A 14,204-nucleotide genomic window follows, 5' to 3' on the forward strand; every position below is an offset into this window, starting at 1 on the left:
ATACGGTGTACCTGGGAAGAAAGGCCTTAGGGGAAAGGAAGAGGAGGGCCCTGAGAAAGGACTGCTACGGGGACCATGCTGGAGGCCCCTGTGAATGGAGCAGAAGCAGCAAGCCCAGGGAACTAGGAGGTGGGTCAGAGATATTAGGGTCATGCCGTGCAAATAAGAACTTTGGCGTTTACTTTGATAAAAATGGGGAGTTGCTGCAGAGCCCGAGCAAAGGACCAATAAGCCCTGACTTACATCACCGGGATTAGTCTGACTGCAAACGCTAAGAATATTCTTACAGGGTGTGGAAGCAAAATATTGTCCAACAGCATACCAAAAATGTTCTAACAACTCCCATTTCTACCAGTGATCCATGAGAACACTGTACACCTCCTCCTCATTTCCACCAGTAGGAACTGAGGCACTTTTTAATTTGCCAAAGGGATGCATGGGAAGGGACATCTCACTGTTTCTTTAATTTACATTTCCCTGCTACTTGTTCATGAATATCGTTTCATACATTAGCCATTTTTTTAAAAAGATTTTATTTATTTATTTATTCGGCAGAAAGAGAGAAAGAAAGCACACAAGCAGGCAGAGAGGCAGGCAGAGGCGGAGAGAGAGGCAGGCTCCCGGCTGAGCAAGGAGCCCAATGCAGGACTCAATCCCAGGACCCTGGGATCATGACCTGAGCCAAAGGCAGTAGCTTAACCAACTGAGTCACCCAGTCGCCCCTTTTTTTTCCCCCTAAAGATTTTATTTATTTATTTGTCAGAAAGAGAGAGAGAGAATATTTCACACATTAGCCATTTTTATTTCTCTTATGAGAACCAACAATTTATATCCTTCGCTTACTGTCTCTTTGGGTTATCTTTTCCTTACCAATTTGTGAGACAATTTATATGTTTGAGATATTAGCCTGGTATTTGTTGTGTTGTAAATACTTCCTCTTTTTTAAAATTTTACTATAGTATAATGTATATTCATTAACATACACCGGTTGAAGTATACATTTCAGGGGTTTTGACAAATGCATAGACCCGTGTAACCACCCTCCCAATCGAAAGACAGATCATTTCCATCATCCAGAAAGTTCTTTCACCCCCTTGGCTGTCCCCGGCTCCCTGGAGGCACCACCCTCTCCTGCGCCTTCCCTGACTTCTACCACCCTCACTCAGTTCTGCCTCTTCTCAGAGCTCCCAAACATGGAATCGTATACAGGAGCTGTATATGGCTGGCTTCTTTTCCTCAGCACTATAGGGGCCACTTTTAGGCAACAAGCTTGAGCAATGGAAACGTGAGCCAGGCAGAAAGACCCACAACGACCTCCATGCTGCAAACAGGCTCCTTAAGTGACCCACCTCGAAATGGCCACAGAGCCTAAGTGACCAACGCAACCACGTAGATACCAAAAAATGGAAAGTTCCATATGTGCCCCTACCACTTCACTCTGCATTATAAATACAGCCCCCACCACTGCCTCCTCCAAAGACAGTCTCTCCCTTCCCCCCTGCCCACTGCTCCCTTACGGCATATTCAGCAAACGTCTACCTCCTCTGTTCTGCGCTGAGTGAATTCTTTCAGGACCTGCACCACAGGCCCCCACCCAATCAGGACATTGAAACACAAGCTTATGTTTAAAATTAATATGCTGTGGGGGACGCCTGGGTGGCTCAGTTGGTTAAGCAGCTGCCTTCAGCTCAGGTCATCATCCCGGCGTCATGGGATCGAGTCCCACATCGGGCTCCTTGCTCTGCAGGGAGCCTGCTTCTCCCTCTGACTCTGCCTGTGCTCGCTCTCGCTCGCTCTCTCTCTGATAGATAAATAAATAAAATCTTTAAAAAAAAAAATGAATATGCTGTGGCAGGTATCAAGTTTGTTCCTTTTTATGGCTGTCCATTTGTTCATGGTACTATTTGCCATAAGGCAACTTTTGAAAAATTCTATAGCTTCTGAGTTTCTTGATTTAAAATACCTTTCCAACTCTTGAATTACAGTCATCTAAATATTATTCTAAGATTCCTGGGGCTCTGGGTGGCTCAGTCGGTCAAGCGTCTGCCTTCAGCTCAGGCCATGATCTCGGGGTCCTGGGATCGAGCCCCACATCAGGTTCCCTGCTCAGCGGGGAGCCTGCTTCTCCCTCTCCCTCTACTCACCTCCCTGCTAGTGCTCTGTCTCAAAAAAACAAATAAATAAATAAAATCTTAAAATATATATATTATTCTAAGACTCTTGCTCTTATTTTATATATTTAAAGTCATTTGGAAATTAAATTCTTTTTAATTCATTTAATTCATTTGGGAATTACTGTGGAAAATGATGAGAACTGGGGCACCCGGCTGGCTCAGTGGGTTAAAGCCTCTGCCTTCAGCTCAGGTCATGATCTCAGGGTCCTGGGATGAGCCCCACATTGGGTTCTCTGCTTAGCAGGGAGCCTGCTTCCTCCTCTCTCTCTGCCTGCCTCTCTGCCTACTTGTGATCTCGGTCTGTCAAATAAATAAATAAAATCTTTAAAAAAAAAAAAAAAAGAAAATGATGAGAATAGGGATCCATACTACTTTTTCTCAGACAACTCAGCTTTGCCAGCACCATTTTATTAAATGAATCATCTTTTCCTCACAACACTAGAAATTACCTAGTGGTGGATATTTATCCTGACAATTGACAAGTATGCCGGTGAAGTACTCCTGACAATACTTATCTCTTGTCCACAAGGCTCAAAGATAGGTATCTTTTGAAAAACAGAAATGGTATCTCTCTCTTGATCTTAAAAGTCTTCAGTGGCTTAGTGCCACTGAAGTCAGAATCAAGACTGCCTGTGGCTCCTGCCAGCATTAAGGCCATCACCAGCTACCACCCCCCTCCCCTCACCCCTGCACTCCCACCCCTGACCCAGGCTTCTCCCAGCTCCTCAAGCTCTCATCCTTCCTGTCTGCTCTATACAGAAGACTCCTCTGCTTGGGGCTCTTATCTGCCCTTCTCCCACGTACCTAAGCCTGGCCGTCTCCCACTCTTCCATCAAGCTTAACACATTTCTTCACCAAGTCTTCCCCACCCCACAAAGTGGGGAGCCCTACTCCCCTCAGCCCCATACGCTTTCTTCTCAAAGGTCTTAACTGTCCTCTTCTCCTTCACAGCATGGTGCACACTTAGAATAAGTAGCTATTTGCTTCGTGTCCTCTTCCCCAATATGTAAGGACCATTTCTATTTTGTTTACCACTCTACTCCTGTATACTCTCATTAACTGATCCAAGAAATACTAATTACAAAGAAATCAGTAAGAACAATGAACACAACAAAAGCACCACAGAATGGTAACAGGAAAGTCACAGAAGAAATACAAAAAAGCAAATAAATAATGAAGATGGCCAATGCATTAATGATTTAAGGGGAAAAAAAAAAACAACTAACCAGGTCATTAAATCAAAATAAATTGGTACAACCTTCTGCAAGGCAACATGCTAATAGCTTTTACCAGATGATTCCATGACCAGGAATTTACTCTACAGGAACACTCATTGAAATTAGTAAAGATATGTACACAGCTTTCTCTGCAGCACTGTTTCTAACAGGGAAAAATAAGAAACAACCCAAATGGCCACAGATGGGTTTCAAGTAATTATCATTTAGCCTATGGTACTATGTTGATATGAAAAGGTATCCAAAATACACTAAGTCTAATAAAACAAGTTGCATTTATATAAAAATGCTATTAAGTCCCTCACAATGCAAAGCTTAAAAATCTAAGTATAAATAATTATAGCTGCATATATATATATTTTGAAAACTCAATTTATCTCTGAAAATTGCTATTTCTTTTCTAATTTATTCATGTTCATAATGATTATTTTAACTATGGGGATATATTAATTTTTTTCATTAGGGAAAACATGTTGCTTTTTAAGTGTCATCTAAACTGAAACTTGATTTTTTACAGTGTTGGAAGTTCTCAATTTATAAAAGTGTATCCATAAACTTTAGACAAATCTCCAAAACCGATGGCCAAGAAAAACAATGTTTATTTCAAGTAGATAAAATTACTGTACTGTCTCTACCAACATAATGGAAGCAATTAAGGAAGCAAATCTAAAATATTAGGTTAAGACTGTTTACTCCTTAGTCAAATGCTCAAAAATGTATTTGACTGATATTCCACAAATGTACATATTTCTAGTAGTACACAATGCACAAAATACAAACATTTTAATGCAGTCATCTTAAAATTCCTGATCGTTTGATAATTCAGGTTTCTGAGTTCTTGTTACTCCTAAATATCTCACTCTACAACCAAAGCTAGTGCTTAAGAACATTTTTCTAATAGAATGAAATCTAAGTATACTCTCTATTTTCTGAAAGCCAAATCTCCTCTGCAATTGACAGGGTTGTCTGTGCTTCTCAAAAAATGGGAAATTAGGGGCGCCTGGGTGGCTCAGCGGGTTAAAGCCTCTGCCTTCAGCTCGGGTCATGATCCCAGGGTCCTGGGATTGAGCCCCACATCGGGCTCTCTGCTCCACAAGGAGTCGGCGGCTTCCTCCTCTCTCTCTGCCTGCCTCTCTGCCTTCTTGTGATTTCTGTATGTCAAATAAATAAATAAAATCTTAAAAAAAAAAAAAAAGGGAAATTAAGAGTTAATATTATTTAAACAATTTTTGTACCAGGCACTGACTTGTACCACTTGGTGCCCTCTGTCTCCAGAGAGTAAGATGAACTACACAAACAGCTCTGAGGAGAATCAACATTTCAACCAGGGATGGTGAGATAAGTTTAGTTTTGACTTTAAAGTTTTTTCCCATTTCTTGCTATGCTGCTTTCAATTTCTTAAAGGAATGAGCACATTTAAACAGGTAATGAGCACATCCCACAGCACTCGCATAGTCTGCACACGAAATTTAAATTGCAATTTGGGGGAAGAGTAATCACACACTACAGTCAAAAACTTTACAACTCGTGTGCTATTTATCTGCCCTGCTGATTCCAACGCTAGAAACTGAATGTAAAGAATCCAAGCTATGTTCAGAATTTATTTATTACCCTCATAACACTTTCTACAATGGAAAAAAATAAACATCTTGTAACGTGGGTTTAGTTAAATACTTCACAGTATGATAGGACTATGTGAAAAGTCACTACATGCAAAAAAGAAGCACATGAAGGACGTTTTGTCCTTTTGTCTCATAGTCCATTTTGTGTCACCCCACTAAAATTAAGCACACTGAAAGCAAGGACTTTGTTTTACTCCCAGCTTTATTCCTAACCCTTAGAACAATGTCTGGCACATAGTAGTCACTCCAAGCTTTAGAAAACAAATGAATTCGAGTAGTGGAAGTGTGCACAGAAAAGGTTTGAGCTAGAAACACATACAGCAGGCTCATATAACATGTCCATTTACTTTACTGGGATTCAACTGTCCAGACTAAGAAAAACAAAAGAAGGAAATAAAGTAAATCAAGCACCCTAGTCCTAGTAAGAATCCTAGTGAGAATTCAGGGAGAAGCCGAATCTGCTGCCCTACCCACCCCTCCCCGCAGATCTCAGATCACCGTGGCTCTCACACAGTGACTACCACACTAGACAACAGTGATTCTAGAATTTAAAACACAATATGGCCCCTAAATATAAGATAACTACTTATTCCGGTGCTCTGCCCCTCCCAAAATAGTAATTTTCTCCAAAATTGGGCATTTTAAAAGGATTCCCAAGGGGAAAAATGTTGCCTTAGAAGAGAACCTCAGAACTTTGCCTTCCCACCTCCAAATAAAATTCAACTCTCCTGTATGCCATGGTGATAAACACAGATATATCAGGTGATGAATATGTATGCTTTGTTTTTATTTTTTTCCTAATACTTCTACAATTAACAAATGTTGCTTCTGCAGTAAAAATAAAGCTCTGATTTTTAAATAGCCCACAACAGTCCTTTCTACATTTATTACAGAAATGGTAGGGGAAAAAAAGAAATGTTAGATCTGGTATCAGTATTCCTCTCCTTGACCTAAAGCAACACTACTCCTGTAGTACAACTATAACTATACTCGTGCAGCACATTATTCCCTCCTATCCCTCTACACTACTTTTAAACAGTTTTTTAGTTAATAAATATGTAATTCAAACTATATACCTTTCCAACAAGAATAAGGCAATTTTCTATTTCTATTACAATCCACTTAAATTTGTAAGAAACAGCAAAGTTCTTTACTAACATGCAAATTAAGAAATAATAATAATAATAAGGAGGTACCTGAACATCATAGAGTGCTACAATATTTTCATGCTGAAGTTCCTGTTAAGGAAATTGAGAATTTAAAATATTTGTGATCGCTCTAATAAATATATCTTAACATGCAAATAAATACTAAGTGTCCACACACATATACGTACTATATACTCTTTCTATATACTACACTTCCATTACTGGATTAGAACAATTCAATCTACAAAGAATAAGAGGAAATATGCCCAATCAAACTACCTGAACCCTAAATGCTTCTTCACCAAGATCGTTTCTTACTTAGACACTTAAAAAGGTGAGTACTCTCACTGACAAAATAAATGTCACAGTTAGTATGACCAGACTCTCTGGGGTCTTTCGAATTCAATATACATTTCTAACAGCAATAAAGGCATGAAATTCCAAAGTGCTTTTTAAGAGCACATTATTTGCCTGAAAGAAAACGAAGCATGATTCTTAGCTCAAAGAGCTATAATTCTTACCAAAGAGCTCTCCACAGAGTAGTAGTTTTGATGAAAGCTGGTTTGAGGTGAGAGCTCTATGTTCACATCAACTTGGGGAACACAAAGTTAAACACACCTAAGCCAGTTTCTTCATTGTGTAATTTTTCAGATTTTCTTTACTAAGCAAAGTGCTTTGTGACTCTCCAAGAAGTATGCAGTAAACGGGATTTTCCACATGTATTTGACTGGATGACCATTTTTTTCCCCAAAGCACTTGGATAACACTGCTTGTGAGTGATCTAAAAAGACCACTTCCAAGGTAAATAAAATTTTTTTTCGATCTACAAGGATAAAAGATTCTATCTTCCCCCAATTTCCACCCCCATATTTAAGTGTCACCTGAAAGAGATCAAGAGAAGGGCTAAAGGGATAAGAAGGCTGTGCCTCTTCTCAAACAGTAACACAATAACTAGAGAAAAGAAGAAATTAGAAGCTAAAATCAGTCTTCACAGAATCCCTCTAGGCGCTGGCCACAGGCCACAAACCTCTATTCTTTTTTTTTTTTTTTTTTCTTTAAAGATTTTATTTATTTATTTGACAGAGAGAAATCACAGGTAGATGGAGAGGCAGGCAGAGAGAGAGAGAGAGGGGGAAGCAGGCTCCCCGCCGAGCAGAGAGCCCGACGCGGGACTCGATCCCAGGACCCTGAGATCATGACCTGAGCCGAAGGCAGCGGCTTAACCCACTGAGCCACCCAGGCGCCCCCACAAACCTCTATTCTTAAAAATAGCTTCTGAGTACTCAAATGTCTCAAAAAACTGAGCATGCAAAAATGAGAGCAACAGGTGAAAATTCTCAAACCTGGCTCCAAGGGCCAAAATTACTAAAGATGTCATCATGCATTAATTTAAAATAAGTTTTAACCCAGTATGAAATACCACATAAAGCAACATACCTTTAAGATCTTAATTTCCTTCCCAAGCAGTATTTGTGATTTTGACAAGTTCTTTTTATTAATACTTTTAATAGCTACCTCCCAATCCGTTTTCTGAAAAGGAAAAATAGTGTTATTCCGGGAAATTGTTTTACAGAAACATCATCTACAAGGTGTTCTTAGCAAATTCATAAACACTGGGGGGAGAGGGGATGGAAAAGAATCTGAATCTCCAATAGGAAAAGGATTTCATAAATTAAAAGCTAATGTCCTACAAGACAGCCACTAAAAACATGAAGACCACATAGTAACCAGCAGGAAGTGAAACAAAGGACAAAGTTTACAGCCACTTTAAAGTTACAGAGAAATGCAGATAATAAACTGGAAGGCGGGATTTGACCGCCTGGCAAGATTTAGCCTTCTTTTGGGGCGCCTGGGTGGCTCAGTGGGTTAAGCCGCTGCCTTCGGCTCAGGTCATGATCTCAGCGTCCTGGGATCGAGCCCCGCGTCGGGCTCTCTGCTCCACAGGGAGCCTGGGATCGAGCCCCGCGTCGGGCTCTCTGCTCCACAGGGAGCCTGCTTCCCTTTCTCTCTCTCTCTGCCTGCCTCTCTGCCTACTTGTGATCTCTGTCTGTCAAATAAATAAATAAAATCTTAAAAAAAAAAAAAAAAAAGATTTAGCCTTCTTTTAATTACTTTCCGTTGAGTTTGCGGTTATTCTCATATTAAAGGAAAGTAAGTTTTTATTACTCTGATAAGCAAAAAAAAAAAAAAAAAAAAAAAAAAAAGCCCACTTTTAACAGGCCCCTTGCGAACAACAAGGATTTATTTCAAACGCCTCTGATTATTTCCACTCCCTACGTGCTCTTCCGAAATTTTTTAGATTCGAAAACCTCGTGGGACCCTGTTTGTGGAACAGCAAGAGCTTTAAGACATTTTTGAATTTGCGTTTATGTTTACTGGGATGGAAAAAGGAAGCGTCCAACCCATCTTTTCCACCCGCCAGTCTAACCCCACTTAGGGAAGGTGGTACGGGGCTCGTCCGCGCGTAGAGGAACCAACGCCGGGAAATGCGATACCACCCCGCCCCGAGTTTGAGAAAGTCTTGGGCTAACGGGAAACCAGCCCGTTTTCCGCTGGGTCTGCAATTATCGACCTCAAGAGTGACAAGCCTTGGCAGCCCAGGGCGCGGAAAAACCTAAGGTGCGTCCACGCCCGAGCCTCGAGCTGGGCAGGGGACCGTGCTGTCCTTTCCGACTCGAATCCTGGGCACATTCTGGTGGAAAGGCACGTCCCCGCGGCCCAGGACGGTGAGGCCCTAAGTGCACTCCGGTTGCCAGGCACTCTGCAAGGAGGAAATCAGAGGCCGAGCGGCCCGTCGGTAGGTGGAGCGCTGCCTAGCGGCTACGGCCTCAAAACAATCCTCGCCCGACCAAAACAAACCCCGCGACACTGACAGCGCGCACAATGGCAGGCCTCAGGGCGGCGAGCCGACCCCGGGGGGCCTCTGCGCCCGCGGCGTCGCCAAGTTTCAGGATCACCCAGTCCGGCCGGGGCCCACGAAACCCCGGCCTCGCCCCCGCCGGCGGGGCTCACCTGGCGGTGCCGCCCCCGGAAGACCACGGCGAAGGCCCCGTGTCCCACGAGGTCCCTCTTGCTGTACTCGAAGTCGCCCACCACCTCCATGGCCGCGCCCCCGGGGCATACAGCAGACGGGAGGGCGGGCAGCGGCAGCGGGGCGGGCCGGGCTCAGCACCGCGGGCCCGCCGGCCCGGAGCGCGCCCGCGGGCCGCGGGACTGGGGCAGCCGCGGCCCCCGGCCCGAGCGGACACTCATGCCGAGAGACCGGAGCAGAAACGGGGAAGGCCTCCGCGCGGGGCCGGGGTCAGCGAGGCCTGGCCCGGCCCCGGCCGCTCCTCATGGCCCGGCCCGCCGCCGGCCGAAGGCTCCCTTGGCGAAGCGGCCTCAGCGCTGCCCGGCCAGGGGCGCCGCAGCCGTCACTGTGCACCCCCAGAGCCGCACGCGCGACCGGGAGAGGTGCGGGGCTCGGTCCTCCCCATCCCCAGCTCGTCCGGCCGAGTCGGCCCCCTCAGCCCCGGGTGCTGCTGCGGAGGCGGCCGCCGCCCTAGGACCAGCACAACCACCGTCCGTGCGCGCCTCCCTGCCTCGCAGCGGGGCCTAACGAACACGCGCGCGCCGGCCGCTCCCGAGCCGACTGCCGGCCCTCCGCGACGTCAGCACGTCTTGTAGGACGCAGCGCCCGCTGATGCCGGCTCCCTCCGCCAGGAAAATGAGTGCGCGCGGGTCCCGGGGCGCGGCGCTGCTGTCGAGGCCCGTCCCCAGTCCCTCGCCCAGGCGGGGAAGAAGGATGCGAGCGGTTGGAACCACAGCTCGTTACACGCTGCAGCCTTCGTGCTGGGCCTGGGAGCAGATTCGAGCCTGCCACACCCCGGGCTGGAGCCCACTGGGAGGCGGGCTTCGGGGAAGCGGGTCGTGAACTCCCAACTTCAGGAGGGACCAGGCATCTCTTGTGCAGTACAGACCTCAGGAACCGGTCAGAGCAAAGGAGCATCTCCTAGAGCCCGGCTTTCCCCGAGCCCTCTGAAAGCAGAGGTCGTGCTGCCAAGCTGCGTGTCTTCCCTGACCGGTCTGCGTTTACTCCCCAGGGTCCCTGAAGATGTAGTCGGGCAGGGGCTTTGCACATTTTGGGGGTCCCTTCACTTCTGTGAGAAGCTGAGGACTGCTCAAGACCCTCTTCCCGGAGAAATGTTTATGCACGCAGACTCGGTATTGAATACATTTTCCACCGCCCTCATAATGAGAACCCCTGCTTCCAGCCACCAGATATCCTGCTAGTTTGCTCTCAGGCTTACCTTTGAATAGCTTTAAGGGAGCTTGCTTTTCTCCCTGATTATTGAAGTTCAAGCATCAAAGAAATTACCTGGCAACTTTCCTCAAGGAAGAGTCTTACAAAACCTTTTTATAGACAAAAAACTTGAAAATATCTTAGAAAACTCAGACCCCATATATCCCGGTATGTTCAGTTGTTTAGTATATTTGAGCTCAGGTTATCCCTTACCACCAGAATCACATTTCCCACCCCAGGTCCATCGCGGCTAACTGACCTGAAGGCAGCACAGAGACCCTAAGAACCTCCAGCTGGAATTCTCAGAGGAAGAACCTCCCTTCCTCAAACCCTCAAAATGTAGGGTCTTGGAACTCTTCTATCACTTCTGTGCATACCTACGTCATTCTACCCCATCTCAAAATCTAGCCCAGGTGAGTGTTGGACACTATGGAGATCTGGAGCCTTCCAAATGGAAAAGCAAATGAAGCAAATATACACAGGGACACAAAAATTCATCTGGAAATGATTCTTTTCCCTGTTTGAAAGCTCCTTTATTGTAAATGTTTAAATATGAGTATTTAAATAGGGTATAGTATGTTTTAAAAGGATTTTTTGTATTTATTTGAGAGAGAGAGAGAGAGAGAGTTGCGGGATCGATTTCAGGACCCTGAGATTGTGACCTGAGCCAAAAGCAGAGGCTTAACAGGCTGAGCCACCCAGGTGCCCTGGAATATAGGATTTAATGTGCCAATCCCCACCCACCACCACCACCCAAAAAAATAGGTCTTCAGGAATGCGTCTTATGGGCTGTAGGATTCTGAATAAGTTACTTATAACTTCCTGTGACTCAGTTTCCTCACTTGTAAAATGAAGACAGTAACTGCCTCATCAGGTCCATTAAGTGAGTTAAGCATGTGAAGCATTTAACCAGTGCCTGGCTTATTCAAAGAAAAATTTACGAAACTGCCAGGTAAGTAAAGTGAAGTCAAAGCTTTAGGCGGTACTTCCCAAATCCCAGACCGGTGCCCGCCCTCAGGACGGTTCCCCATTCCCTCTTCTGTATACTCCCCCAGTAGCTCTCCTATGAACAAAATCAAAGCTCTTCAGTTCCAGGGATGGACCATCGATACCCACATAAGGGTGGTTTATCTAACACATGTCTGGAGAATTCTTCCTATTCTTTCTACAATTCCAGAATTGTTCCCTGCAGGAACAATTAGCATACATTTTCTGGAAAGCAGGGATCAATGGGGAGGTATACATCTAGACTGTCTGACAGCCTTTCCCATGTTGTACTTAGCAGTCAGCATCTCGGGGAGCACAGGGGGTACTTTCCCAGGCTGCCCAGAAGTGGCTGAAGATGCTGCCTTCAGGGTCTGTGTGCCAAGACGCCCCTCTGGGGGTTAGTACAAGCCGGGAGCAGCACTCTGACTTTCCTGCTGGTCACCTCACTGTCCCAGATGAGGACAGGTATACCCTCTGTCATCTAAGTCAATGGATATTTTACACATATCTGTGTCTCGGACCTTTTGTCGTGAGACATAATTCATAGCCTAGCCTTGTTCACAAGGTCTCATGCGCTAGGAGTTGATGCTCACTATAATTAACACACGATTTTGAGCTGTTTATATTTAATGTCATTAAAATTCCATCCCCGGGGCGCCTTGTGGCTCAGTGGGTTAAAGCATCTGCCTTTGGCTCAAGTCATGATCTCAGGGTCCTGGGATCGAGCCCCACATCAGGCTCTCTGCTCCGTGGGGAGCCTGCTTCCTCCTCTCTCTCTACCTGCCTCTCTGTCTACTTGTAATCTCTGTCTGTGAAATAAATAAATAAAATCTTTTAAAAAATTACATCCCCACACTAGGACATTACAAATTTTATTTGACAGAGAGAGAGAGAGAACACTAGGAGGGGGAGTGGCAGGCAGAGGGAGAAGTAGGTTCCCCACTGAGCAGAACCCTGGGATCATGACCTTAACCAGCTGAGCCCCCAGGTGCCCCTCAAATCCAAATTCTTAAGGAAGGGATTCTGATTGGCCCACCTTAGATGAGGTGCACTGAACAATCATCTTAAAGCCAGGGACTGGAGACGAGGGAGGCAATCCAAGTTGTGTAACTAGGACTGTTCCCAAGGCAAGTCCGCAAGTGCCACAGAGAGGCAGGGCAGGGCTTGAGATGGGAGGGAGGTCAGAGAGATGTGTCCAGAAGAAGGGACTGGACGGACAACCCAGAAAGTATTTACCATGGGTCAAATTCAGGCTTTCTTCAGGAATGGAGGCAAGGGGGATTTTAGTTTGCTTCTGAAATCACTCAGCGTGACTAATCTGAATCACTTTCACTGGTCTTAATTTGTCCAATTTAACTCTGTGCGCATGCATATAAATGTGCCTATTGATAAGCAATTGAAATGCGTCAGTGCTAGTTAGTAAACTGCATAACAGTAACCCCAATGAGAGGTAAAATGAATTACTAACATAAATTCTAGTATAAACTTCATCAGCCAAACGCTGTAGGATGTCATGGTGAGAAAAGGGCCTCTTGGAAAAGTAAATGTGAGGAACGTTCGCAGCCCAGTCTCCTGGGCAGGGAGGTACTGGAGGTCTAGGAGAATCGCTCGTTTATCATTCTCTTCAAATGACATCATTGCTTCTATTTCAATTCTATTGTTTCTACTCTGATCCTGCTGCTGAGGCTTTGAATTCTTGGGAATAGTTAGTATGCAGGGCTTTGGCATTTATACATGCATGAATTTATAATAAATTATTGAAATAAACACATAAAATGAAGAGACAACAAGACTTGGATATATTTCGTAAAGCTTTTAGGAAATATCATAGCCACAATTCTTCTGAATAATAAACAGACTTCTTTTGGAATTATACCTAGGCTTCAGCCTAGGAATTTGCTGGTAATATGACAACAGCAAGGAGAATCTTTCCATATTGTTCAAGAACTGGAATAAAATTTGCATTTCTAAAATGACAAACAGTTTGATTATTTCACCCAAGATCCCGAGTAGCTTATTTTTGCTGTTGCCATAACTGTTGGACCCAAATGGTGCTCACAGTTTGGATCATTAAAAGTTAAAACTGCTGGGGGTGCCTGGTGGCTTCATCATTAAGCGTCTGCCATTGGCTCAGGTCATTGATCCCAGGGTCCTAGGATCAAGTCCCACATTCGGCTTCCTGCTCAGCTAGAGTCTGCTTGTCCCTCTCCCATTCCCCCTGATTCTCCCTTTCCCACTCCCCCTGCTTGTGCTCCTGCTCTCACTGTCTCTCTCTCTGTCTCTGTCAAATAAATAAATAAATAAATAAATAAATAAATAAATAAATAAGATATTTTTTAAAAAAGAAGTTAAAACTGCTAAACATGTATTTCCTAGGAACGGCCGTAATGTTCTGTTCATGCTAACAGGCAAAATACAGAATATTTGCAAACATCGCTGAGATAAATTGCAAGGAACATCATGAGTCAGTTTTTTCCAAATAAAGCAACTGAAATATTAAAATGCCTAAAAGAAATATTTTATCGACATATCCTTGTGATCTAGAGCTTTGCGCCCTCTTGTGAAACGCGTATCGATTGAAATGAGAAAACCCTGTCCCAGGTGGGTTTGCAGAAATAGGGGCTGACCCAGAATTGGGCGCAAGGTGATTATTAGAAATTAACACGGCTGGCAGGAGGGGGTGGGAGAAACATTGGCAGAGAGAGAACTGGGATGCCAGCTTGATCAAGCCTGGGCCACGGCAGCAGAAAGCTCTG

At 44.7% G+C, this 14,204-nt stretch overlaps 1 protein-coding gene across 3 annotated transcripts in view; it reads right to left on the reverse strand.

Annotated features, from left to right (window-relative positions):
* Positions 1 to 9,370, reverse strand: part of ULK2 (unc-51 like autophagy activating kinase 2) — an 84,189-nt gene extending 74,819 nt beyond the window's left edge. For 2 of the 3 annotated variants that reach the window (XM_059380662.1, XM_059380660.1), the window contains exons 1-3: positions 9,192 to 9,370; positions 7,617 to 7,709; positions 6,228 to 6,269 (exon numbers count right to left, since the gene is read on the reverse strand). In XM_059380662.1, the coding sequence (XP_059236645.1) occupies positions 6,228 to 6,269; positions 7,617 to 7,709; positions 9,192 to 9,281 (225 nt within the window). In that variant the 5' untranslated portion in view covers positions 9,282 to 9,370. The remainder of the gene's footprint in view (positions 1 to 6,227; positions 6,270 to 7,616; positions 7,710 to 9,191) is intronic. The other variant, XM_059380661.1, reaches the window with a different exon arrangement.
* Between the last annotated feature and the right edge of the window lie 4,834 nt (positions 9,371 to 14,204).

This window comes from Mustela nigripes, chromosome 16, assembly GCF_022355385.1.
Source record: "Mustela nigripes isolate SB6536 chromosome 16, MUSNIG.SB6536, whole genome shotgun sequence".
Taxonomy (NCBI): Eukaryota; Metazoa; Chordata; class Mammalia; order Carnivora; family Mustelidae; genus Mustela; species Mustela nigripes.